Genomic DNA, 27,361 nt, shown 5'->3' with positions numbered 1-27,361 from the left:
AAAACCCACCAACCCGAGAGATGTTCTGGTTCAGCTCTCATTTTGGACACGCTGTTCTTACTCTGTGGCAATCTGTCGACACAAAATAAGAACCCTCATCGTTGAAGACACCAATAGGGAACGTCGGTTCAAATGTACTGCGTGGCTGCAGCGCTTGCCGTATTCCCTGTTTGACACCGAACTGTTCAAATACTGCCCAGGGGAACCGCACGTTGGCGGAGTTAGACCTGATTCTAACTACCTCAGTAACGTATGCAGGTCACCAATTTCAATATCACAACGCCGAAATCGTACGCCCTCGATCGCGACAAGTTTACTCTAACGCGGCCCTCAGCGAAGCTCCACTGCTGCTATACAGAGTCGAGCCTTTCCCAGTCTAGGGACCGACTGTAGCCACTTATATGGTTGTCTTCCACTTATAACACATTCTGCCGCTCCTCATCATGTTACACGCCTGCTAATAACTAGCGCACATACGCCTTCCTTCTCTTACATGGCCCTGTCGGTTTGTCCAATGAAGCTACCCTGAACCCTAATTGGTGCCATTGTTACTTCCGTATTTAAGTTACCACATGACAGACAGCAAAGCTATGATGGAATAGGAAATGGAGAAAAAAACACGAAAGTCGTGACTATTATAGTACAGAGGTACAAAGGTGAGATATATATTTTAGGGTTGAATCAGCCTTGTCCAACAAATGTTACCATGTGCTAATGAATCGCATGCCCACCTTCATACTATCCTGCTGTTTGATGCCCATATTTACTTGGAGTGCTCGTGTAAAGCAATTTCCGTTGCGTGTTTGAAGGGTTATTTATTTCTGAATTCAATACTAGAACATCAAAATGGGCCAACCCACTGACACTCACCGAAGATGAAACATACGACCGATTGGCATAGAAGACTAGGCTTGGCGATGGGGACAAACATGTGTTTTTGTCCCCTCAGTGTCTTTTCTTGTAGGGGCAGCTATCCCCTTGGTTCCTACACCACAGTCCTGGATCAAGAGAACACCCATTATGAAGGTAGCAATGTAACCTATAAGCACATATCACTTCTTTCTTGAGGGATGGCAACAGGCAGTAATCCCAATTATGATCGTTCAATCCGTCAGTAACAGTTGAATGTTAGTTACTCAAAACACATGTTACTGGAACGCTCTCTAACTTGTATCAGTGACTTCGAAGATCAAACGCTTGAATTCGTCCTTCAAAAGTGCCCCATCTGAAAGCGGAGACATGCATTAGCAGACTAACTCCCTATTCCAAAGAAAACGCAACGAGAGGATTGACTTTAAGGCCACTGCATATTTTGTCTTGAAGGGTGGCTTCATAGTATAGTTTCAGAATGGCTAAGAAGGAGAAAAGGCCAGGGGACCGGTTGGGATTGTGGCGTTTGCACACCGATTGTCTCCTGTCTGTTACCCCTCCTGTGGTACAACGCGTCGCTGGGAGCAATTGGTACACTCACAATCTACTACATCCTGTAATCGCTTTCTTTGCTTATGCTGTGCTGAACCGACACACTCCTCATTCTAGTGTAATGGGCTGAGTTAGTTACGCACACACTATTTATATTAAACTCAACCACCGTCCAAATCCCAAATTATAAAACCAATGAGAGATATCTTTTCTTTGACTTTGAAAACATCAGGTGTTTTGGGATTCTAAAAACAAGATGTGTGACTCATATTCAAATCATCCAGATTCACATTTTCGGAGACTGCAGCTACCAAATGTCGTCTGGAGAAAGTCACGACCATTTTACAAACCAATCATTAGGATCCAACTGTAGACACACGTTATTCTCGTGTATTGTCCGTATTCAAAAATGCAACGATTGGCATAAACAATAGAGCTGCGAGACATCATCATTGATTGCAGCTATATAGTACATGGGTTGTTGCATAACCAGACGCACCGATAAGACCCTCAGAGTGCTAGATGTAGTTTTAAACCAAAGAATTCTTTTGTGCCAGTAATACACTTTCGCATGCGCTCTCACCCCTTTTTTGGCCCTTTGACATGTTATAATATACTTTGTTCCTTTTGAATAACCACTTGATTTTAGAATTCACAGCAGAGTAAAGCTTCACATTACCAGCATTTGATTTCCATCTCTAACACGCAAAAGTATAAGGACAAGATAACTTATATTAGCTACACAACACATAGAGTTGGTTTTTTTTAACTGCTCGTTTACTACATTGTCCTCCTACATAGATAAACCGAACAAATCAAAGGTAATCATGACAAAACTAGATATTCATTTTTTCTTTGATTTTATTTTATCATTTTCCCCTGTATATTTGAAAAATAACGTTAAATTTTTCTAAGCAGCAGGTTTGCTCTGGCGAATGGCTTTTAAAATCTTTGCCACTTGGTATGCTTTGTGAGGGCCTCAAGAGGTCCCAAGACTGTCTTGGCCAATGCTTTCATCAGAATTTGGCATCCCAAGTGACTCTGATTCCTGCACATATAAATTTTACATTAAAATGTAATGCATCTTACTACAACACTGCTCGTAAACAGACTGATATCATCATCATCATAAATATAATATCAAGAACAATTAACAGTTTGAGTTGAATGTATATCTAGTCCAGACTATAGAACAAGCTGCATCTTTTGGATAGTACTCATTCAGATAAGTGAAAAAATGTGAGGAAACATTTTTTGTAGTTCTAATCAAAATAGCTAGAATGCAAATTATCCATTTGATGAGAACTCCAAAAAACCTAACCCGTAGAGAGTTTATTCGTGAGCAATTGTTTTTATCTTGCTCATTCAACATGTTCTTGTGTTCAACATAATTGTAATAATTTCTCATTCAGTATTAGTTCTCTAAACGTATCTCATCTGTTTTGTTCTGGCTCTTTGAAAATAAATACCTTTTGAAATCCTATAACACACAAACGTGTAAAGAAGATCATAAATGGATACCAAAATTGCGGCAAGAATTAAGGGAGAGAGCTGCAGACTCCAAGCTGAACTAAATGAACACATCGATCTGCAATGTAGTAGTTTATTGAATCTGTCATTCACTGATTCTTATTTTCAGAAGCCTTGGGCAGCAAATCCAGAAGCACTGACAACCTGCAAACAGAAACAAGTACCTCCGTAATCATCGCTTGCTCGGCCAGCGTTGTATGAATAAAGAAAGCGCATATTAATTTTAGCACACATCCACAAAAAAAGTCTTAATTGCATATATGCGGGAGATTTATTCTTCACACACAAGCAAGTCATGGCACACTACAACTGTATCCCTGTGAACCAGGAGAACCTGAGAGAATGTGAGGCACAAGATCTAAAACCCTTATGCTTTCATTTTGAAAAAGATCAAGTTTTTCAAGCAAAAAAAAAAAAAAATATATCCATCCTGCATGATCATGTCCCCATCACCATATGCCACTATACTCATGCTTTGCACAGCAATAGAACCATACTAGTTTGTATTTCTCTAACTTCTTTGCATAATATCTTGCCATATATAGAAGGCATTTTATGCACATTGTGCTACATTCTGAAAACAATTCTGGTCTGATAAAACTGGTGATCAGGACTTCTTCCGTCTTCTCATGTTATGAGCTTCCTTACAGTTTTCACCAGTGACCATACAAATTGATCTTACTCTGAGAAGCCCGGAATACACATCAGCTGGGAAGATGCATTTTTTTTTTTGCTTAACAGATAAGATTTACCTATGCCCTTGATATTTATGCCTGTTAGCACTATGCCCATCCTCATCCTATCCACCCTGGCTATCACTGCCAGGGCATAGCTCTAGGGACCATTGTAGACATGCAGGCTCCCTGGCTGTATGTGTTGATCATCTTGCAATATCACTCACATGACTGAGCTGATTTCCGATTTTGTCTGTTAGGGTTGCTTTAATTTTAAATATTCATTTCTTTGTCACCTAAAAGCTCAGCATATGATGAATAAGCTTGATTCACAGCTGATAATGGTTAATTTTGGTGCTTATTTTAGTATTTTAAAAGTATTCTAAACATAACATACCACTTGGTTGAGGGCTGATCTGCAAGGTCCTGTTGGGAGGCTGGCTGACAGATAACCAATCAACACAAAAATATTCAATTGCGCTATAATAATGTAAATTTGCAAATTGAACTAAAAGCAATCTCTTTTTACATCTATATAAATGTAGGTGTCTGCCTGCTTCACTACATCTAGCATTCAACCACCTTGTAGCAATTTTATTTGTAAACAAAGTCTAGAAATCATACTTTTCATAAGCCTTATTAGCAAAAGCTGTAGTTTAACATGTTCATGACCCGTACTAGTATTGTGCCGAACTTAAAAATCATTAGATCCTATATAACTAAAAAGTCTTAATGGTCAGTAATTTTAGCAAAACAGGAAAAAAAGACAAAAGAATGCAGTGAAAAATATGCATCAAGACTTCGTTCATAAATTTTATCATGTAAGAAAATGCACGACCATATTATCTGAAATTTTTATTTTTAAATCTTTAAGATAATTACCTTGGCAATAGGTTCACAGTTGTATTTTCTGCTGGCTGTACATCTATAAGTGTCTACATGATCTCTGTGTGCTGTTGTTTTGTTGCATGTCAGTGATGGGTGTTGACTGCACTGTCTCTCTGTGTCTCTAGGCTTAGGTTTTGTATATATTGTTCTCTCTCTTGTGTACCTATATGTTCAAGTGCTGGAGCCAGTTAGCTGTGACTGCATTTTTTGAGTCTCTGTATAATTTTCTGTGTTTTTGTTGTGATGGTATGTTTGTCTGTCTGTTTATATGTTCAAGTGCTGGAGCAGTTACTGTGACTGCATTTGTTTGAGTCTCTGTATAATTTTCTGTGTTTGTTTGTGATGGTATGTTTGTCTGTTGTGTTCTATGTTCGAGTGCTGGAGCAGTACTGTGACTGCATTTGTTTGAGTTCTGTATGAATGTTTCTGTGTTTGTTTGTGATGGTATGTTTGTCTGTTGCGTGTTATTCTTGGTCATCCTCGCAAAGTTAAAAATAAGCAAAACTCATGTATAGTAAAGTCTTAACAATGGAGTGTAGAAGTATGCCTAGTCACTACTTGCTTTTTACAGTCCCAAAGGTTACTTTTACAGCACAGGTATCACTGAGATTCTTGACAAAAGCATAAAATTACAAATGAAAATCATACTCTTCACTAATGAAGAAATTTATAGACTACAAAATTAAGCTGTTCCATACCTGGCGACTGACACAATCACTTCATAAGCAGCTCTTGTAGCTGTTTGGTCGCCAGTTTTGCTGGTGGCTGGAGAGGGAGGAGGCTAGGGGGAACTCCTGTTACAAGAAAATCCCCCTTCTCTGCCCTCTTATAGGGAAACTGGGTCAGCCCCAGTTGAGATTCTACAAATATAAGAGCCATGCCAGTGAAATATTAAAATTTCAACCTTCGTGTTCTATGCCCCACTGAGCCTCAGAAAACATTTACTCAGTTCACTTTTTTCCCTTTATAGCTAAAATGTTGCCACATAATCATGCTAACTTTAACGGGACCTTGAATTTTTAGCTTTGTACGAGCAGAGACAAGCACTGCTGTAGAGTCTACAGGAGGGGGAAAGAATCGAGGAATACTCAAAACTATTTTTAAGTCAGGGGACTTACGGTCATGTGCCATCATATAATAGGGGAAAAAACAACAGGTATCATATTTTTACATATTGTGCATATCTGGAAAATAATGAATGATACATACTTTGCAATTTTGGACATTTTCAAATGCCACCTTCTCCCTTAATTCTTTAATAGACTCTTTCACTGCAAGCACAAACCTAATGCTATTATTGCATTGAAAATATCAATTACTAGTACGTATCAATATGTTTATGCTTCCACTTAGAATTGAAATACTTGAGTTTGTAGATTAAAAAAGAAAAGATAAAGGGTGAAATTTTATAGCCCTAACACAAAACAGACCAAGCTTTAACAATTACACCAAGCTTACAGTACAAATAGCCTTCCAAGTATTGCATTTATGCACTATAGTGTCATATTGTATAATGACTAGACAAATCTACAAATTCAACATCTCTGTTTCCATAAAGATACATGTGACATGACAGGATACAGTGCAAGGCACAGAAACCACAAATGTAATCATTACCGCTATTTGAAGAAGCAATGTTTGCGAACTCCATAAGCTTCTGATAAGTTCTTCGGTCGCTCAGGAGGTTCCCAAGGCAGCCAAATCCAGTGCATGACAAGGAACCATCCTTGTACACAAGTGTGCACATGGATTCTATACCAGCTGCCTTCCTGACCTCCTCCTGATTTTCTCGAAGCACAGTCGTCTGCAAGATAGCAAGCACCATTATAAGAATCCCAACATCTAAATAATTTGAGTTCTATATATCAAGGGCTGTTTTGCTTCTTATTAAATTTTAGTTGAAGTTAACAGTCAAATTTTTCTGCAGCAGTCCATGCTGAATAACAATGCTTGGAAATAAATAAAGTTAATGAAAAAGTAAGTAGTCTAGATACCTGAAGCACCACAACATAGCAGATTGCTAAGCACATAAATCTGGTGGATGAAATTTTTTTGTTGTTCACATTATGTAACATTTTACTTTCAAGACATCAGGTAGCTTACAATGTTTTTAATCTTTTTTAACAGGGCATTCACATCAAGACTTTTGTTTCTTAATGTGAAAGCTATATCTTCATAATATTTTTTCTCGTCTTCGGACAGGCTCCTCCACTGCTTTCCCCAGTCCTCAGACTGGAAACGTGCATGTCGGTTTTCTGGAAAGACATGTACACTATACAGGATGGATAGTATCATGCAGGTATCACAGAAATAAAAAAGCCAAAACAAGTCAACCATCATGTCAAACTCAATACTGACTATTAGTATTGATCTTTAATTGAACAGAGATTGGCATTAACATATTATTACCATATCTTACCCCAGTCTTTCTCAAATTTATAGCTTTGTATTATCATTTATATTATAAAAAAAGGCTTAAAGAATTTATGATTCTAAATGACCTTAACCACCAATGAAAAGCAGCCCAAAGAACTAGAGTAACACTGAATTTATCTATTCTGTTATGCTAGTGCTTCTTTTTTTTTAACATAACTATATATGTATATATCAACATCAGTACAAGAGGTAGTAAGATGCCACTGTACATTAAGTTTCCAAAACAACCCACAGGTGTGTGCTTCATTCTGCTTACCGTTGTGTGACTAGGAAATATTTAATTTTGTTATGCTACTCTGCCTGTGATTTGAAATCTACATTAGGTATTTCTATTTTTGTATTGTTTTGGTTTTGTAAAGTCCCATAATTAAAACCCAGCAGCCTTATCAATTGCACTAATTTGGATAATTATTGTAGTACAACAGGCAACTGCAAATTGCAGACAGCTCTTTAGTTTACTATAAAAGAATAAAGAATGACACTTACCCTTAAGCCTCTCACTGCAGAAGACATTATAGGCAGTTGGTCTCTTAGAAGTTTTAAAAGATGTTTCCATTGTCTAAACTGACAAAGAATACATCTAATGCAATACTGTCATTCATATATTACAACTGCTGCTTTCACTTTTGCCTTATGTAACATTTGGCAGCTGTTTACAAAATATAGTCGCTTTAATGTTCGAGGAATGACAGCTGCATCCTACGTGATGGAAATTAATATAATGTCTTCTTAGTTATAAACAGCTTATAGTTATTCTATGTAAATTTCAAGTACATTATTGTAAGAGCTCGGTGTACATGTAAAGGGAACGTATCTATTCGATCATCTAGTTGAGACATTACTATTAAAATTCACTCGAGATCGTAAAAGTTTCAATTCATTTCAGCATCGGAGGAAGCACGTATACCTTCATTTACTAATCGAGCTGATTTATTTAGCCTAGAACTAACCCACTTAAATTGTTATACTTCTTTAATTAAGAACTGAAAAACTATACTCACCACAGAAAAGAATACTACGTAAAAATGCGCTATGAAAAAAATGCTTCTACCACGTGCGAGCCCTTCAGTGAATGGTGGTGGTGGGGGGTTGATCGGTTATAGCCTTTTGAACATTATTTTCAATGAATAAAATTATTTAATAGATAATTGTATTAAGCATTTGACGTTCCCTGTTTTGTACACTTCATAAATGTAATTTTAATTTTGTGCAAATTTCCACCAATTACTGCAGTGGAAAACCTATTATTTGAGGGTGCGAATGGGTTTTCCCCGTTAAACATTGGCAACAGTTTGGAATTTATCGTAAAAACATACATGGATAAAAACCCTAATATGAAATAGTAAAAATCTTTCTAAAACCTATGCGTTTAGGGGACTGTTATAACTTATTTTGTAACACGTTTACGCTTAAAAAAAATTACATCATACTATCTTTCTGCGAAAACTTATTACCTTGATAATTATAGTGATATATGCTTCTGTAACTCTAGTTTTATTATTTTTGTTTCACCATTGCAGTAAATGTTTAAATTTTTAAAAATCCTTTTTCTCTTGGCTTGGAGGTCTTCTTTTTGAGTTTACTGTAAAAATATACATGAGAAAAATCTTAATTAATCTATGTCGAAGTATATATAGTAAAACATCTATTTAAAGCTATGCTTTTATATTTTGCAACACGTTTACATTTTTACGCTTACGTTTTAATATTGACATTGTGTAATCATCTTCTCCAAAAACTTATCAGCACGCTAATTAAGTAGCTATATATGCTCGCCGTAACTGATCTATTTTTAGATTGTTTTATTTTTGTGTGAAGATTGCAGCATTGTCTTGAGGTAAAGCAGAAAACAAAACTCCTTATGGCTGCCAAGTGAACAAAACAATGTGTAAAAAATAAGCAATAATTTAAGCATATGCTAAATCGTAATCGGTTGGAAGGTATAGTATTTTATATCACACTATATACTGCTTAAAACGTGTATGTTACAAAAGCTTTGGAACTCTTTCGGGAAGGAAAACAACTTGAGGCCAATGTTGTGACGTCGATGTCGTAACGGCAGTTTACTACCCCCTTGCCCCCTCCCACCCGCCCAGTTTTATTGTGTAACACCTGTGTAGTAAACAGCGGATCAGTATTTTTTTTTTTTTTAAGCCTTTACATGTTCCATATCGAGTTTAAAAGATTTGAATTTCAAAGTTTTATTATTGAGTTACCATTGCAGTAAATGTTAATTTTTTTCAATCCTTTTTATCTCTGGTTATTTTATGTTAGGTTGTAAATCAATCTTCTTTGTTTTAACTAAATATTTTATTATTTTGTGTTACTTTGTTTTATTGCAACTGTTTGCCTCTCCGTTTTCGCTTGTCCCGAGCCTCTTTTCCCTGGGATGTGGGAAGCGCCTCGGAAATACTCATATGTAGCGAGCAGCAGCGCCTGGGAGCGAGCTACGCCTGGGCTCTTTCCGTCGACCGAACGCGCTTCACAACCGGTAATAGCGATGCGAGCGGGTGGATTTCATCGTCCGCAAGATTTTTCTTTGAAGGAAGTGTCTCTTTCTCTCACTCAGTTTATCAATGTATAATAAACTGAAAATTTGTCATAAATGTTATGATGTTATGTGTTTACCTCCATCCCTTTCAAGATGGCGTTTTCCCTATTGAATAAAGTCTTCGTATTCTCTAATGTCATTCGAGATTTTTTTTTTTTTTTTTTTTTTTGGTGTTCAAATTGTTGTTACATAGTTAATTTCTTCTACATGCCGGCCCTTTTCACGTGTCCTTCATGTCTCACATCAACTCCAGCGATAAGCAGATACAAGGTTGACGACACTGCCCCAAAGGGCTGCAACTGTGTCGACATTCGGTGACAGCTGAAGAAAGTGTGTCAAGGCACTCGCACCGAAAGCTTCACGATGTGAAGGAATCACAGATGCGATTTGCGCTTCGCCGGAAGTATGCAACAACACTTGTCTCACTCAGCCCTCCACCTTTGTGGCCGTCGATCAGCGACTTAGACCACTTGACCTTCGACCTTAGAGATATCGCGCTCGTAGCACAGAGACTGGAGGATACACGAGCTGAGGCCAGGGATCGCTTCGTGAGTGGAGGGAAGGGTGGATGACTCTTCGCACAGTGTTAATCACGGGTACTATTTACTACTTTCCAGCTGGCCTTGATTACCCACAGTAAACATCGTCTTCAGCTAAACTCTGTGTTACATGTCATCTCATCAGGTGGGGAAAATCCTCGATTTTCACAGCTCACCCATCCACATCCGTTCCTGCTCAAGATGGCTGAGGATGCCTCTGTTATACCAGTCTTGTTTGTTAAAAATAAACATTTTAAGCTGATTGGGAAGGACTGTTTAGTCAGTTAACATGGCCTGGGGGCTACATCCTCGTAAAGTACAGTGGTTCTTTGATGTCACTATTAGCATCCTTCCGTGAGTGAGCGATCCGTCTCGTCAGACAGGTGGAAATGGAGATTGTACCTGGAGGGTTTTTTGTCGGACAGGTATGAAGACTAAGTTTTTACTTGACAGGCTGGCTGGTAGCGCAGGCCGCCACACTTCAGTGGCTTTTAGACCGTGTCTACAGAGGTCAGGGGTTGTGGGATGGAAATAGATTATCATTCGTGTCTTGGATGTATATATGTGTGTCTGCCGTGTTTCGGACCATTTTTATTGTTATTTACATAAATCATGGCATTCTGCCAAAAGTCTGATGTTTATTCGTACTTCCCGAATATTATTGTTGTGGCTTTACGCGCTGGAGTTGGTGTGTGTGTTTGTGTGAGTGTGTGTGTGTGAGAGAGAGATTCCTACTTCTGAGGACAAGTCAGCTCACTACAGAACGGATTCACCACGAGCATGTGGTGGTGGTGGGGGGGGGGGTGGATGAGTTGTCTCTCCAACGTTCTCTCCCCTTAGGCTAGGGCGAGCAATGGAAGGAGCACTCATAGCTGCTCTACATTTTTGTCAGGGGCCAGCTTCTCCAAAATGTCCTCTTAACCGGACAAAAAGAAATAAAGGCGAACCTTTGACCAAATTTAACGAAATTTTTATACATCCGTCAAGACGTTGCTTAAAATTTTGTCAAACATTAACCATATTTGTCTTTGTTTAAAAGGGGCTTAAAACACTTTCACCGACCGGGGGATATTTCTCGAAAAAATCATCCACTTGTCGTCAAAGCTCTCAAAGTGTTTACCGCCTCGAAGTGTTTTATTAAAGGACCAGGATTAGTTCGCTATACAAGTCCCTTAGTATTATTAGCGGTCTCGGCAATGTTTTCCCTTTCAACCCTAAGCCGACACTACAGAGACGAGTGGGCGGGGCAAGGACAGCGAGTGCGTACGAGGATGGTGAAAAAAAAAAAAAAAAAAGAAAAAAAAAGAAAAAGAAAAAGTATCCGCGGACACCTGCACGCGATAACCCCCTTCTCTGCTCCCAGCAGGTCCTGAAGCGACTGGCCATCTGGAAATGTCTCATATAGCATCTTTGAAAAAAGTAAGAATATTTCAGAAATTATTTCTTTTTGGCCTTTGCCAGAAGCTGAACTGTTGAACACGAGTGAATAGAAAATATTCTGGTATAGCTGTTCCTTGTGAAGCAGGGGACATAAGCAGTATTTCAAAGACAAAAACAAAACAAAATGAAAAAAACCAGCAACAAACAAACAACAACAAACAGAAATGAAAACAAGCAAAAACAAAAAAACAAAAACAAAACAAAAAAAAAACAAAAAAAAAAAGACAGCAACAAAAAACAGAAACAAAAACAAACAAAAAACAAATGTCGTAGCTGCTGTTAGCAAGCTTTATTTCCTGCAGTATCAACCGTCATTCAACAAGACTATAAATATATAAAATATATACAAGGATCTGTAAAAATATAAAAATATTAAATGTATATTTACAAGGTCGTCATGATGTGATAAAAGACTGCGAAATTCAGTTTTATGACAATGCTGTCGCTATGCATTGTTCATAATTACCAGCAGTCCGATTTGAAAATTAAAGCAAGTTTGCTGATGGTAGTGTAGAGCATATGCTGTAATATACAATACTGTAAATACAGTCGACAAGTGGAAAATTGTGTTGAAATTGTGGGAAAGTCTGTACAATATTGATTACAGGTAAAATGAGAAGTCAAAACAGCCAAACATGTTATCATCATCATCATCATCATCCACAACAACAACAACCGAAATGGTGAAAAAGAAAACTAACCCACCACGTGGTACATGTGTGTATCTCAGCAACAGTAGACAATAGGTGAAAACTATTGGAGTCTTATAAACGGTGTGGATGTCCTTAGTATTTATTTGCACCAGCGGGTGTTCATTCAAATACAGTAATAATTTTGATTTTTCGTCGCAAAATTTCCCTTCTTGCTCAAGGTACGTAATCACACTCAATGCAAAACAAAGATTGTTTCCCTTGACCTGAGCCTCGAGAAGCTATGTAAGCTTCATATTTCTTTTAAAAATATAAATGAAAAGAGAATGTTTTATAATCTATTGAATTATCAATTTCATTTTTAGAAGATACTTTATTTTATGTTTTGATATATAAATCTGTACTATGAGGGTTTTGGCAGATAAGATATGATAGCATTTATTGTTAAATGCAAAACTGATCTTTGAGCACTCTCCTCCCGCCAGAGCTTTAGCCACCAGACAAAAGAAATACAGACTGACAAAAGCCTGGTTGTTATAACGATTTAAATATCTCATATATATATATATAGGTAAACATTCATAAAATAACTAAGGGAAAAACGACTTCCAGCTAACCATCTTTAGTTTTCTCTCATTTTCATCCCGTAAGAAAGCAGAATCATTGATGGTGGAGCTCTAATTTAAAAAAAAAAAAAATGCAGAAAATCATATGGTCAGTATTTCAGAATGCAATCTTTTTATATATTTTTTTTCATTTCGATTTTTGTTGTTGTTGTTGTTGTTGGTAAGGAAACAGCAGAATCTATAGTTGGGGTCCTATTTACTACAGAAAAAAAAATAGTGAATGAGATATTGAGTTCGAAGGGTTAATTCATGTTTCGTACAATCTTTAGAACCTCATATGATCATACATTCAACCTGGTTGTTAAATATGCTCTTATTTTTATATTTTATTTGCTATAAATATATATATATACACATAATATTCGTTTACAATACCACTGTATAACATTGATTTGAATTTTCACAAGAGCAGCAGCATGGAGTGATTGTACATGTCATCTATGTGATATTACGACCAGTGGTTTTGAATAATGATGAACCTCAACACTCACTATGTTTCGGGTGATGATGAACGGCTACTACCTGTTGTATGATTATGAACCTTGTCTCCTCGTCAACCGAGCCCCAGTCATTCATTCATGCAATACCAATGACAGTGATCAGACTCGCCTGTTTCCTTCACTCACTCTCTCACTCACATCCACACCAAGAAAGACGACTACATCGCCAGCGTCGTCAGTTGTAGCGCCACCACTCGTAGAAGTCCAGCTTCTCGTAGATCCAGTCCAGATAACTCGTCACCCTCGTGAAGACGTTGGGAAAGCCTCGCGCCGAGCAGTTGTTGATCAGCCAGCTCATCACCCCCGTGATGTAGAACCGGCCATTCATCTCGCACATCAGTGGGCCACCTGAATCCCCCTGGAAAACGGGAAAGGGAAGGGAGGAAGTGAGATGGAAAGAAGAGCATTGGAATCGGCAAAGAATGTGCAAACATGTATAAAGATCAAAACAAGAAACGCGTAGGAGAAGACAAGAATTCATCGATATGAATAAAAATAGAAGTTAAAAAAAAAAAAAAAAAAAAAGGGTGGGGAGAAATGGAAAAGGTTTCAAGGATGTTTTTGTTTAAAAGTAGCGCGAGGACAAATTCTCGTGACTTGACGCAAGCGGCGTAAACGTGGTGGGCGTTAGTGCGAAAAGGTGAGGAGGACTCGCCAGAAACCACGAGGAGAGTTCGCGAGGGCTGCACAATGTGGGTGGACCATTTAAACATTACCTTGAGATTAATAATGACTTAATCACTTTGTCAGTGAAAGACTGATAAGTAGTTTCTAGACTGTCGAGGATTCCTGCGTGAGTTAAAAATCATACACTCATAAAAACACCGACCCACAGACAAATAGACAAAAGTGGAAATCTCTTACAATGAAAAACAAATAGACAGACAGATATTTAAGCACAGATTCACTAGCAAATGCACACGATCATCGAATACAAGCACACGAAGATACAGATAAACAAACAAATACAAAGACATAAAAGCCCATATTAAATACTCATACAAAAATACGTAAAGACAATCACCCATAATTTATGAAAACGCACAAATTAAACACACAGACACATACCCACACAAACGGCTCACATGCAGACAGACAAACACACACAACCACACGCACGCGCAGTCAGCCAGACAGGAGGACTCACGTAGCACGCCCCAGTGTCGCCGTAGCCCACACACAGCTGGTCGTCCAGCACGTGGATGCCCACACGGAGCCACATGGAGGAGCAGTCGGTGTTCTCCAGGATCTGCACCGGCAGTTCGTTCATCGCATTCTCGTGTCCCCCGTATCCTGCACACAGGAGATAAACATTATATTCTGCCACAAGCCCATCTGACACAATCGTGTTTGTCATCGGTCGTGGATCCACGATTGACACTTTTTTTTTTGGTGACTGTCCATCCCTCCAGACATTTAGTTGTCTGTTCGTCCACCTGTCTATTTATCTGTCTTCTGTCTACTGTGGGTGAAGCCGTGAAAAAAACAAGAACTTACCCCTGGTTTCTCCCCAGCCACTGATCCAGCATTCGCTGAAGTCCGGCGGCAAGTCGTCTTCTTCAGGCAGACAAGCCACCCGGATCTCCCCAGTCGTTAGGTCCGCGCCCTCGTCCAGCTGCAGCAAGGCCACGTCGTTTGGGAAGTTGCTGGTGCGGATGTACCCGGGATGCTGAGGTGGACCATGTCAGAGAAGCACCGTGTTTTGATCAACCATCGTGCAATTCATTTGTCAACCTGTCCACCCATTCTACCCAGTCGCGAATTTCTCGTTCTGACGGCCAGTGTTTACCATCCGTATTGTGTGTGTGAGTGTGAAACATAGAATCCTGGAAATATATTGAGTCTGTCCATGGCATGGGAGTTGGGGAGCGAGAAATAAAGAGAAAGATAAAGGTAATGAAAGAAAGAAAAAGAGAAGGAAAGAGAGGATAGACGACATAGATAGGAAAGATGGAGAAAGTGATGGAGGGTATGTTGTGTGCTGGACATTGAGAGAGAACACTACTCACGCTTATAATCCTGGCGATACGCCGGTAAATCTCGCGGCCAGACTCCACCTCCAGGTTGTCCTCGGACAGCACCACGCGCCAGTTTCGCACGTCCCCGTAAAAAGGTCTAAGGTACAGGTAAAATACAGGTGAGAAAATACGCCTAAAGCACTGACCATCGGAGGACAAGGAATGTATAAAGTGTAATAAAGAAGAAACAAACAAAACATAGTCCAGATGAGACCAATGGTCAGGCGTCGGTAGAGGTATAAAGTGCAAAAAAAAAAAAGGTGTGCAGGACAGGTAAGACTAATAATGAGGTGTAGGAAAGATTAAATAAAGGCACGACATGATTTTGGATAGTTTCTAGAGGTATTAATTACCACCATCACCATCACCCCTATCCATCACCACAAAGCTTCTTCTGGTGTCGTTGCTAGTTCTTGTCTGTTTTTCATCATTTGCAAGTCATCGCTACTGCTTCTAAATGTTACATCGGTGTTGAAGTTGCTTGAACACCCATCATGCATCCCACCCACCCCTCTTCGCGGTGACCTGTGACATCATCGACAGGGTAGCGCTACCCACCCTTCCACGCAGTGCGCCGCCGTCAGGACCCAGGACGGGTGGATGAGCACCCCGCCACACCGGTGCCAAGGCTGCACGGAGGCGATGATCTGCAGCGACACCTGCCACGGCCACTGACCTGCCCTCGACCTTCGACCCCCGATGATCATCGGCCGGGCCATGATGCCGCAGTGCTCTGGAAATGGAAGGGACAGAATAGTTGCCTGAGTAAAGCAGACTTAGCACTGTTTGTTTATTTATTTATTGTTTTGAATCAAGCTATCATCAACATTCTGGCTCACCGCTCACTCGTCAAAACGATCAAAAGACATCATGAGGTATAAAAAGACTGAGTAACCAAGGGTCTACAGAGTAGAGAATTGGTATTCTGTCAAAGGAAGACATGAGAGAGGAAAAGATGTTAATGATAATAATTATAAATGATAAAAATAATTCTACAACTGCTATCAATAATAATACACGCATACCTTTCGCCACCGAACGGAGAAGCTCATGACGCTCACAAAAGGGAAAGAATAAAATATTTATATACTGCTATTTGTATAACTGATAAAAATATACAATGTCACATTCAAACACATCGACTTTTTTCTGATTATTCTCCTAAGGAACTCGCATCACATCTCAGCCAGACAGAACAACACTGAAAGGAATAATCCGAACCGCAAAAGCCACAAGATGGAAAATAATGAGAGCACAATCACATCCCTCGACAATCTTTTTTTTTAATAGCCAATGGGAAATAACTCCAGCATTATACTCACGAGAACCAGGCAACATAATTGGCTTTTATTTTCGAGTGAACCACCGCTGCACCAGGGAAGAAGACATTCACAGCATCTCAACAAAAGTTCAAGAGCAGATAACTCCAGGTTGTTCTTACACTCAAGGGCTTTCTTTCTTTCTTTTTTTTTCTTCCCACGTTTTTCCAAGCGTGTCGTCCACGAATGGACCAGAGTGTTATCAGAGGAGGTAAGCAATTTCACATCATCCTGACAGCAGTGCCAGTAATTCAAGGCCCCTAACACCTGTCTCTCTCATGCCCTTTCCGCGCTACCTGTGCGTGAGATGCACGTGAGCTGCAGCTTGTAAACAACAACAGAGGACGGTGTCAGCTGTTGTCTCGTGCAGCCAAACAGACCACCACCGAGCATGAGCAAAAATCTGGTTGGCCGGACCTCACCTGGGTCAAGGGTTTGGGGGTCGGGGGTCGGGGGACCTGGGACAGTACCCTCGCCACCAGGGCAACCGTCTGTCGGAAGCGACTCGGCCGCGGAGCAATGCCGTGTGTTGGTGAAGTCAATGGAGAATGCCGAGCCTCGGCCACCGTGCACCTGGAGATGCGCGTGGGATGTGCGGACATACCTGATGTCCACGGCCAGTGTCAGCAAGCTGCGCCTGGGACTTTTTCTTTTGACTTACCTTCAACATTTTCTTTTCTTATTTTTTTTCTTCACTTTTCTTTTCTTTCAATCCTCCTTTTTCAGATCGTTTGTTTCTTCATCGCTTCTTCTTCAATTTTTTTTTTCATTTTCAAGGTTCAAGGTTCTTTATTTTGATTGTTTCAGACTAGGGTGGTATATGCTAGCTCTTAGTTTCCTGTTTCGATCTTTCTCTTTACGACAAGTCATGTGGTCTAATGACATTCTTTTGCACATGTCATCTGCCGAACATGACATGTTATAATGCTTTGTCATGACATGTCACGTGGTTCAGCCTTGCCAGGAATGTCCCTCCCACTTTCTAGGATTGTTTTTCGACTTTTTGCCCAGCGCCTACCTCTTCAAGGAATCTGTGGTGAACCAGACGACCGATTGAAAGAGGGAAAAACAAAGAAACTACTTTTAAAAAATGGTGCCGGCTAAGCTCTTGTCACACCGAGTCCTTTTGTCCATCTTTGCATATATCTTTAAGACATCGACCATTTTCTGTCTCAGTTTGCTTGTATATCTTTTGTCAACCAGAAGTTTCTTTTCTACACAGGGAAAGGGAGCTTTACAGGCGCTAGAATTCGAGATGATGGCTAGACATGTGAGGGACTTGTTGACACCAACCGACTTTTTGGACCAGCTGTGATTTCACAGTGAACAGAAGTGAAAGGTCGCATTCTCTTTCAGTGCCCTGGAGGGCTTGCGGTGCCAAACATTACATGAGGGGTTATTTTTAAGTGAACACAAAAGAAGGAACATACCACATTCTGAGATCCCCAAACCTACTTGTTTACAGAAAAAAACATGGCTGGAGCTCTCATGGAAGACGTGGAATGTAGCTAGCAACATCTTGACACAAAGCGAAGTTAGGTTACACTAAAGTTTCTTCCCTGTAACCTCTGAGGTGGTGAATAGATGGAGAGTGTTGGCTGTGAGGTTGATGGAGTGTCTTTGTAAGTAAATCTGTGCGTGCGTGTGTATGTGAGAGAGATAGAGAGAGGGAGAGAGAGGGAAGGGCTTGCACCGTAATCGAAAATAATTTAAAAGAAATAAATGACAAACTCCCCTGTATCCTGTAGACACATTATGTGTAAAAGGTATTCAGTATTAAGTCAGACATGCCTTTTCGCAAGACACACACAAACACACACATACACACACTAGCAAACACAGACGGTACGTGAGGTTGACAGATGTCGAAGGTCAAGGACCTGTCTTGACATACTTCTACCAGTGTGTATCTGGCCTCAGGGGATCAGACTCCGCTTAACTCACATCAGTTTTTTCCCTCCGAGTCGGAAGCAGACTGAGTGTTAAACAATCTGTATTTGTTGCTGCTTAACAACTTCCTGCAGGGGGCAGCCATACACACACTGCATCTCCGGACTTGACACAGTGACCGCGACACGGAGGGAACGTAACTCCTGGTCAGTCTTGTAACAGTTCTCTCCCCTCTGCGTCTGCTTTTCTTTTTTTCCCCCTTTCTCATGATTTGTGTGAGAGACTGTCTATGCTTTTGCTTAATGTATACAGGGTATCCTCTCCCCCCACTCAAAAAAAAAAACAAAACAAAAAACCCAAAACAAAACAAAAAACTAAACAAACAAAAAGCAAAAAAAAAACCAAAACAAAACAAAAAAACCCGAACAAATGTATACACACTTCAACAGCAAAAAGCTTAACAGATGTTGCTTTCTTTTCAGATTTAACTCATTGGAATTAAAAATGGCAGGTACACTAAGCTTTGAGCAAATAAAATCCATCCTAAAATGCCACCTGAACTTTTGCAAACGCACCTGAAGACAGTTTCTCTGATTCATTGCCTCTCATTGTGATCTTCGTTTCGTCTTTAAGAATCTCTAAACTGCTTGCTAACCTTGCCAAAGGACTTGCTAATGAAGGTGAGAATTCCAGGCACTAAGCACCCACGGGCAGGTAGAGGCCATGTCATTAACCTCCGCACACATCGTCTTCCAGGGGGAAACATTTGGAACAGGCAAAAAATCCAAACAAACAAACAAAACAACTAAAGCGGCGATACGTCTGGGAAGAGATTAGCAGACAGGTTTCTCAAACAAAAAACAAAAAATTGTCGAGGCCTTTGAGATTAGTTCTGTCCTGGAACTATGCCATATGTGAATATGGATAATATGAGAATCCTCAAACGGATGGAGTCGCACGACAACGGATTTTGTCACGGTGACCTGACTTAATGACTGTTTGGAAGAACAATTTTAAAGGCTTTCTGTGTGACTTCACAGAAAAAGAAATAAGATTTGTTGAAAAAAGGGAAGGTAAAAAGAAAGACATGACATATTTGAGAAATAGTGACAAAAAGGAACGAGGGATAACAAATACAGAATGCAGTACCAGGGATTACAAGTAGGATACAAGTATGAACAGAAAATGCGATTATTCCAACAGATGAGGAATACGAAAATTATTATTTTACTCGCAAGAACAGTTGTCATTTATATCAGGAACTCAAACAACCAATATTTGGGCGCGACAGGCGTTTGAAAATGTCTGACTCTGCAGTTTGCAGATGACTTGGCCTGGTCCAAGCGGGTCAAAGGGCTTCATGTTCACAAGCTTGTCTTGGGTCCAAAACGCATTTCTGACCAGTCCCCAAGGCGTGGTAACTCCTGAAGAAACTTTTGCCGGCCGAAATAGCTGTTGGCAAGGGAATAGTTAGGTAGTCTTTGGCACAGACTGTGCTCATGCGATGTCAAGGCCAGAATGCCACTGAAGCTGAGTTAACTCAGAAACATGAACATGGCCCTATAAACACCCCTGTGTCAGCAGTCGATTCCCACGAACTGGTGTTTTCTTTTCAAACGATCCATAGCGACTGTGTCATGTGAACAACTTTTAAGCAATCTTTCTAGGCAGACTATCCTGGAGGCTGTAAAAGACTTTAAATGAAAAGAGTGTGTCCTATACAATTGTACACATTAAAACTGACCAATGTAAACAACTTTTAACAGTCTGGGTTGGAAAATGTATCATATAAGCGACTTTCAACAATATTATGCTTGTAAACAACTTTAATAAAACTGCAGAGGCAAAAGTTATCTTGTAAATGTCTGGAAATGATCCATTCAGACAAAAAAGAATTCTGCAAACGATGCAGCATCGTGCAACCGAGAGTGTTAAAAGCACATCATAATAAAGTAAACAAAGAAACACACAAAGTACAGACAACTTAGACGAGTCTAGAAAGTCTGATGGTTTTGTTGAAAGAAGTCATACACTAGGAAACAATCTTGTTTTTTTTTAGTTTACAAACCCCCTTGAACCAAGAAGACATTTGTTGGATGACACAAGTCTAAGCTGGAATGGAAAGCCATCAACCAGAAAATAATCAGTGAATTATAAAAACTAATAATGATATTACTGTAAAAAATAGGCACGAAGGTCAAGAGTACAACATTAAGTTTATTTAAGAAATCATCCATCATGAATTTTTAATGACTGAGAGCTACAGTAGCCACACTTGTGTCAACCATTAGTCGCCTTTTCTTTACTCAGAATAAAACGAACATAATTAAAAAACGAACAATAAGGCTAGCCGCTCACACTCACAACTGCTAAAACAGTTTTCAGACTCCCCTTCACTTGCTTTTGACAGAAATTCAAGGACAGCCACTTAAGATATCAAAGGGAGAGCATTTACTGTTAATGTTCTTGATACAGAGTAAGATGATGGCACAGTTAAGCCCCCTTGTTACAGCTGATGCGCAGCACGTGCTGCTGTGAGTTCCGAGCCGTGAGTCGCCATAACAAGGGCAAGAGGTAGCGCAAATATTGGAAGTGTAGAGAAGTGTTTGCAGGCATCACAGACCTGGCACAGTCGGGGGGCGAAGCAAGATTTTCCCATGTCGTTGGCTGGAAATTGTCTCTAAATATTTTGTCATACCTGTCATTCATATTACGGGCGGTCTTCTCGGTCCTAAGCCTTTGATGTTCCTTTATGCCGGTCGTGGATTACTTGCGGAGGGGAGGAGGAGAAGAAAGTGAGAGGCGGATGGGGGTGGATCCATCTTGGTCGTAGAACTAGAATTTTCAAAGGTGTTAATAACTATTATTTTTACAAATTTATTTAAATATTATTCTTATAAATATTTATTTACTGAAGTCGTTTTGAACACAGCTTTTACAATCACGTTGAAGTCTATCTTGACGAGAGACAGAGAAGAAATGTAGAAAGAAAGGAAAAGTCAAAAGAAAGAAAGAAAGACTACAAAAAGGGAAACAAAGTAAAGAATGAAAAAAGCGAAAGACAGGAAAAGTAGATACAGAGAAGGAGAGAAAATAAAAAAAATTATTACAAAAAAATCAAGACAGTATTATTCAGCCCTTTTACATCGGCTCATTTTCGCCATCAATTAACTCTAGATATAAAAAAGTCAATTTAAAAAATATTTTCATTTTGATTTATATCTTATCCGTCATTTGTAATTATCAAATTATTTCTATAATTCTCTTCCGTACTTCTGAAGTATGACCGATCTGCGCCCATACTTAGACTTGGGTACGTGTGAGAATGATGACTTCAATATACTATCACGAACTTGTATTACTGAACTGCTGTCAGACGATTTTTTTCCAGTTAACTACTAAAACGAGGCATGAGACTATAAAGCTTCCGGTTTAGTCACATCCTTTGTTTAGGCTCGCCGAGACTAACAGCGGAGAACTTCGCAAGAGGCTAAGCGTTGGTCTTGGCAGACAGACAGCAGTCCACCTATACACGGCGATGATATGAGGTCAAATGTCATCTGTTGCTGTGTGTTTTGATAGCCTGATGGTTTCTTAGTTATTTGATCACGTGGTTATACACATGGTAATAAAGGGGGTTGCAATGTCACATCGTGATGCGCCTACGTCACAGCCTCAGTCTGGCCGGCTCGGCTTCATAGGAAATATCAAATTTATCAACTGGCAGGCGTCCATATCGCAAACCTTCAGCGAGTAGCACTTACGTTAGGTTGCGAAATGTCTCGGCAAACACAGACATGTAGCGAGAATCTCGCGGCAGTCCGCGATGACGCACTGCATAACTACCAGTAAGCGCGAGACAAAGACACAAGGGACTACTCTTCCCGCAGAGCGTCACAGCGGTGGTACGTCACAAGGGAGAACAATGCTGCTCGTGCAGAAGTCTTCCACAAGGGAGATAATATTCGGTTAGAAAAGCATTTGGCCATCGTTCAAGGGCAAGCTGTAAGAAGGCGATGAAAGGTGCGCATACAAGACCCGATAACCCCATTTACCTGACATGACTTTCCCGTAATTTTTTTTTTAAGGAATGCATTCTCTCCCTTGACGAGGGATTTTTGTCGCTGTGTTATTAATCCTGGTGACACTGATCGCAGTCAGATTGCTATAAATGTTGACAGATGCCTGAAAATATTAGACAGGAGGCCAAGAAGATTAAGGAGAAATGAAAAGATTGGCTTAGCGAGGAAGGAAGAGCAGAATGGTTTGGGATTCAAAAAAAAGGGAAGAAAAGAATACAGAGCTAGAAGTTAAACGACTTGGAGAAGGAAGGCAACTGACAGTATGGGAGAAAAGAAGTAAATAAAGAAATTGGATGATACGCAAATAAAGAAAAGATAACCCTGTTATAAAAGAACACCCTGGGTACTTTAGAACATCATGTTTTAAGTATACTGGCTTCGACCTGCGAGGAAGATATCAACCTCGTGAGCGGCTACATCAAACAACAACATACAGACAAACCCTCCTATGCCGAAAACACGAAAAACATTTCCTGATACACGGATTGCACTTCCCCAAGATGCTTGCAAACTGCACCTAAAAGCTGGAAAGGTTAAGCAGTGCTTTCCGGGTGCATTCAACCCAGTGCAATTTCATTTTTTTTTTTTGTAACTCCACACCTTGTTCCTGATCACACCCTCAACCCCAGACCACACTACAAGAGTTATGGGTTTACAAAGATTCTTCAAAAAGGCATCAAAGCTATCGACAGCGAGTACGGCTTTCTGGGTGGATTAACTGAAGTATCTGACGAAGCAATGTATCTCCGCCCTTCGCATCCTGATTGACCCCAAAATAAAACAAGTGGTTCACTGGTGAATGACATTCCTCGAGTGTCTGCCTCTGTCTCCATCCTAGTCCATCGCAGCTTTTACAACTCGTGGCTAAAATGCCCCCGCACACGCTCGAAAAAGAAAGAAAAAAAAAAAAGAAGAAAAAACCAGAAGGAACAACATGGAGACACACCAAAGGAGGAAATAAGGAACAGACGCGAGTGCGCTCCCTTTGTGGGACTTGGCAGCAGACATGGCGGATTGTGCCAGCGTGGATTATGGTCACCAGCGCCCAGCTCCACCCAGACTAAAGATAAACCGCACCTGGTTTGTCCCTGCTAGGAAACGGAAACTTCAAATTTTTTGTGTGTGTTGATGTTTCCTAAAATTGTTTGAAGTCGTTTGAAAGTGTGTTTCCGAAGCATACACGATGTTCTGTAAGAAAATGTTGAGATGTAAGACACAAAAATATCTGATACATGTCAGGGAATGGGCTCCCCATATTAGAGAAAGGCAGGAAGACATCTAACCACGAACTGTCTCCATAGGAAACTACAGTCTAATTTTACAGGTTCGGTATACAACATGGAAACTTCTAGCAGTCATTTATTAAAATGGAAAACAAAACAAACAAAAAAAAAAAAAAAACAAAAAAAAAAAAAAAAAAAAAACAAAACAAAAACAAAAACAAAAAAAACAAACCAAAAAACAAAATTGCTTCTCATCAGATCGAAGACCCCAGCATATATAATCGTAACTGTAGCAAACCAAAATTAAAAAAAATATTTTAAATGTAATGCTTTAAAAATACGGGAAAATGTAACACAAATCACAAGAACAAATAAGGACGAAGCAATAAAAGAAGAAATAATAGATAAATAAAAGAATGAACAAAGTAGAAACACTGATAAAGAAAAGAGAAGAAAAGAAGAAAGGTCACTCAGTTAAGTTGAAATTAACCACCATGAACTGTCCCGTTTGAAATAAATGAAAGAAGCACAAAAGCAGCGGTGAGATTAGCGTTAATCTGTAAAGAAGACAAGAGATAATCTAGACCCTAAACTTTGCTCCCACAAAAAGACAAACGCAGGAAGACAGGAGATAATCTAGACCTTAAACTTCGCCCTGACAAAAAAGACAAACGCCAGTGGAGTCCGCCATCATGATTAATCACTTGAGTACACAGCATCGGCATGCGAAGTCTGCACGGTAGTGACCTCAGTCTTATCGTTGCCTTTCTAATCTCGTCTTAATCTCGCCTTTTCTCCAGCATGGCGATGCCCGCGTCCGCGAACTCCACAGAGGAGGATGCGAGCATCGCTGACAAGCCCTCGGACAGCTGTCGGTCAACACCGCGGTGTCCTTGTTCTCGATGGTCGCTGTCCATGTGGAGAGGTCAACTGGTTCATCGTGCAACACTCGTTAAGTAAGGGTGCAGACTGGTGCGAGCATTCTCTTCGACGAGGGGGAGAGAATAGGTTTTTTGTGGAGTGGAAACCGGAAATCGAGGCCGGTCGGTGGCTGTGGTAGGTGGGGGTGGGAGAGAGAGAAAGAAGGAGTGTGAGAGGACAAGAGAGAAAGGAAAGATAGAGACAGAGAACATTTCTGAGACAGCGAAAGTAGACTGAATCAGCAGAGAAAGAAAAGGAAATTATTATTAGCTTATTTATTTTCCTAGTCTAATAATTACACAGTCATTCCTGTTAAGGAAGGAGAGAAGGACACATAAAGTGGATGTGGACTGACGTGGATTAAAAAGTACGAAAAAAAATTGAAAAAGGAGAAAACACTGGTTTATTCCTCGATATATCATAACCTCTCACACGTTTCTTCATTTTATTCACTTGACACAAATCTATTATCTATCTTCCAGTTTACTCATCTCTTAGGAAGAAGGTAGAAGAGAACGGAGAGACACTCGGTACACACTGAGAAGATTGAATTGCTTCATTGCTGTCACCATTCTTACCTCACAGCAACAAAGAGCTCTTTGAGACCTTCTCTCCTATTTCTTTCATTCATTTCTAAAAATTTTGTTTTGTCGGTGATCTTCCTCCATAAGTGAACAGGCGGCAGCGAAATAATGCGAAATTATCAATGATAACAATGATAACTGAGAATTGAAATAAGTAGAGGAATGATAATATAACATTGCAGACGACAGCGTACAAAACGAGGCTACAGCAAATAAAATGAAAACAAACAACAAATAAAATGAAAACAAACAACAAATAAAATGAAAACAAACAACAAATAAAATGAAAACAAACAACAAATAAAATAAAAACAAACAACAAATAAAATGAAAACAAACACCAAATCGTCGGGTTACAGTCTGCCTCGGATGTGACCGGTCAGAAAACTCGATACGTCCTCCCGAATGCTATGTGCAAAGTGTACAGGGGCACACAATCGTGACCTCGAGCCCGAAAGGGGAGAGAACTCGCGAGAATAGTCTCCCCTTTTAATGTCGATTTGCTACAGAGACAGCCAGTGGCGCCTCTATGGTCTAGAAAAATAGCCTTTGAGCTGGGAGTGGTCAATATTTACAGGTATGGGTTTACCTGTCACTGTCCACCTCGCGATCGTGTCGCCTCCCTTTAATGACGAACATAAACCGAAAGTGTTTCTTTGGAAACAAGGGCGCGTTGCTAGGTTACAGCCTTGACCTCAGGGTAGGTTGTGGACTCAGACCTGATTTGTGTGTTGTCAGGAGTTTTCAGCTGACATGGACTCTCAAACACACAGGCTTGGGTAGGTGGGGAAATGGAGCTTAAATACAACAAACAAAACCGGGGGAAAGTAAACAAGATTCGTGAATATTCCCTGTGTTCTATTTATAGCAAAAAATCTTCTTTGACATGAGATATTTTCATAAACTGTGAATCACCTCCAGAAGTGACTTATCTTCCGAGCAAATAAATGACACCGACTGTCAAAGAAACAAAAATTCCTTCAAAGAAAATTGCTGGTAAAAATTTATTGCAGTTGCCCGCGATCAAGTTGTCAAGATTATCAAGACAGTCGTCAGTCACAGACGGTCGTCAAGACAGGTCACGTGTCAGACAGCCAAAGACAGTCAGTGCAGTCAAGATGGTGAAGGAGGACAAGCCATCATTTCTCGACTTTTTCTCTCTTACCTGCCATCTGTGCACGATGTGGCAAAGTTGAACTCGGAGTAGTCGGCGCATGCGTAGTCGTCTCTGCAGCAATGGTGGTGTTGGCTTCCATGGCTGTTGTCGTCAGTGTCGCTGCTGAAGTCGTAGCTGTGGTTGTCGTAGGAGCTGTCGTGGGAGCCTGCGTCGTTGCCGTGGAAGTAGAACCAGTTGTTGGTGTTGATGGTGTAGATGACGTTGTTGACGAGATTGTTGGTGTTGTTGTCGTCGTTGATGTTGTAGCAGATGGAGGTATGGTGACCAGGAAGCTCGGCTTCTGCCTCCAGGTGTACCTCGGCAAAGGTCTAAAAATAGGAGCGAGCGTTCTCGTGACTGGCACCATCGTCGTAGATGACGTCGGCAACCCTTTGATCCATGGCGGCTGTTGGTCAGGTAAGAATCGCCAGGTAACTTTCGGTAAAGGCGTCGCCCACCAGACAGTGTCCGTCCTCCTTTTCCAAGTCTTCGTGGTCACTGCAACTACAGTCGTCGGAGCCTGCGTTGGCGCAGTCGTCGTCTCCAGCGGTTTAAATTCGAGCGTTTTCGGGGTGTACCAAGATGGAGGGCTGTACGGGTTCTTTGGTCTGATCGTCTCGTATTTTATCGGTTTGCTTGTTTGATACTTCGGGAAATCATCGTCATTGATCAGGTTCTTTTTTGACTCTAGATCCTTCTTCTGATATCATCGTCTGTATCGTTAAGTGGATAATTTATTTCGTCTACTGATGTTTTATCTTTCTTTTCCTCTCTTTCAGTCCATTTGTCATCATCGTCTTCTCCTTTGGTTTTTTCCGGCTCTTCGGGTTTCTTTCTATCATCTACCCTGTTCTTCCATTCTTCTTTTCTATCATCCTGCTTTTTTGTCTTATTTTCTCTGTCGTTTATCCT

General features: G+C 40.2%; 2 protein-coding genes across 2 annotated transcripts; both read right to left on the bottom strand.

The window, feature by feature from the left end:
- Positions 1 to 4,021: 4,021 nt before the first annotated feature.
- LOC112576309 lies at positions 4,022 to 11,520 on the bottom strand. Its single transcript, XM_025258665.1, has 6 exons — positions 7,437 to 11,520; positions 6,618 to 6,769; positions 6,132 to 6,318; positions 5,725 to 5,785; positions 5,213 to 5,374; positions 4,022 to 4,067 (listed from the first exon to the last, which is right to left on the bottom strand). Exons 1-5 carry the CDS (start codon positions 7,504 to 7,506, stop codon positions 5,341 to 5,343), a joined length of 504 nt encoding a protein of 167 aa, XP_025114450.1. The 5' UTR covers positions 7,507 to 11,520; the 3' UTR covers positions 4,022 to 4,067; positions 5,213 to 5,340.
- A 238-nt stretch (positions 11,521 to 11,758) lies between these two features.
- On the bottom strand, positions 11,759 to 27,141 carry LOC112576185 (elastase-1-like). The gene is made up of 6 exons (XM_025258462.1): positions 26,459 to 27,141; positions 15,833 to 16,007; positions 15,266 to 15,371; positions 14,754 to 14,925; positions 14,404 to 14,549; positions 11,759 to 13,614 (listed from the first exon to the last, which is right to left on the bottom strand). Exons 1-6 carry the CDS (start codon positions 26,814 to 26,816, stop codon positions 13,432 to 13,434), a joined length of 1,140 nt encoding a protein of 379 aa, XP_025114247.1. The 5' UTR covers positions 26,817 to 27,141; the 3' UTR covers positions 11,759 to 13,431.
- Between the last annotated feature and the right edge of the window lie 220 nt (positions 27,142 to 27,361).

The sequence above is a fragment of the Pomacea canaliculata genome, linkage group LG11 (assembly GCF_003073045.1).
Source record: "Pomacea canaliculata isolate SZHN2017 linkage group LG11, ASM307304v1, whole genome shotgun sequence".
NCBI lineage: Eukaryota > Metazoa > Mollusca > Gastropoda > Architaenioglossa > Ampullariidae > Pomacea > Pomacea canaliculata.
Note: the sequence above shows the minus strand (reverse complement) of the source record. Positions and strands in the feature narration are given on the sequence as shown.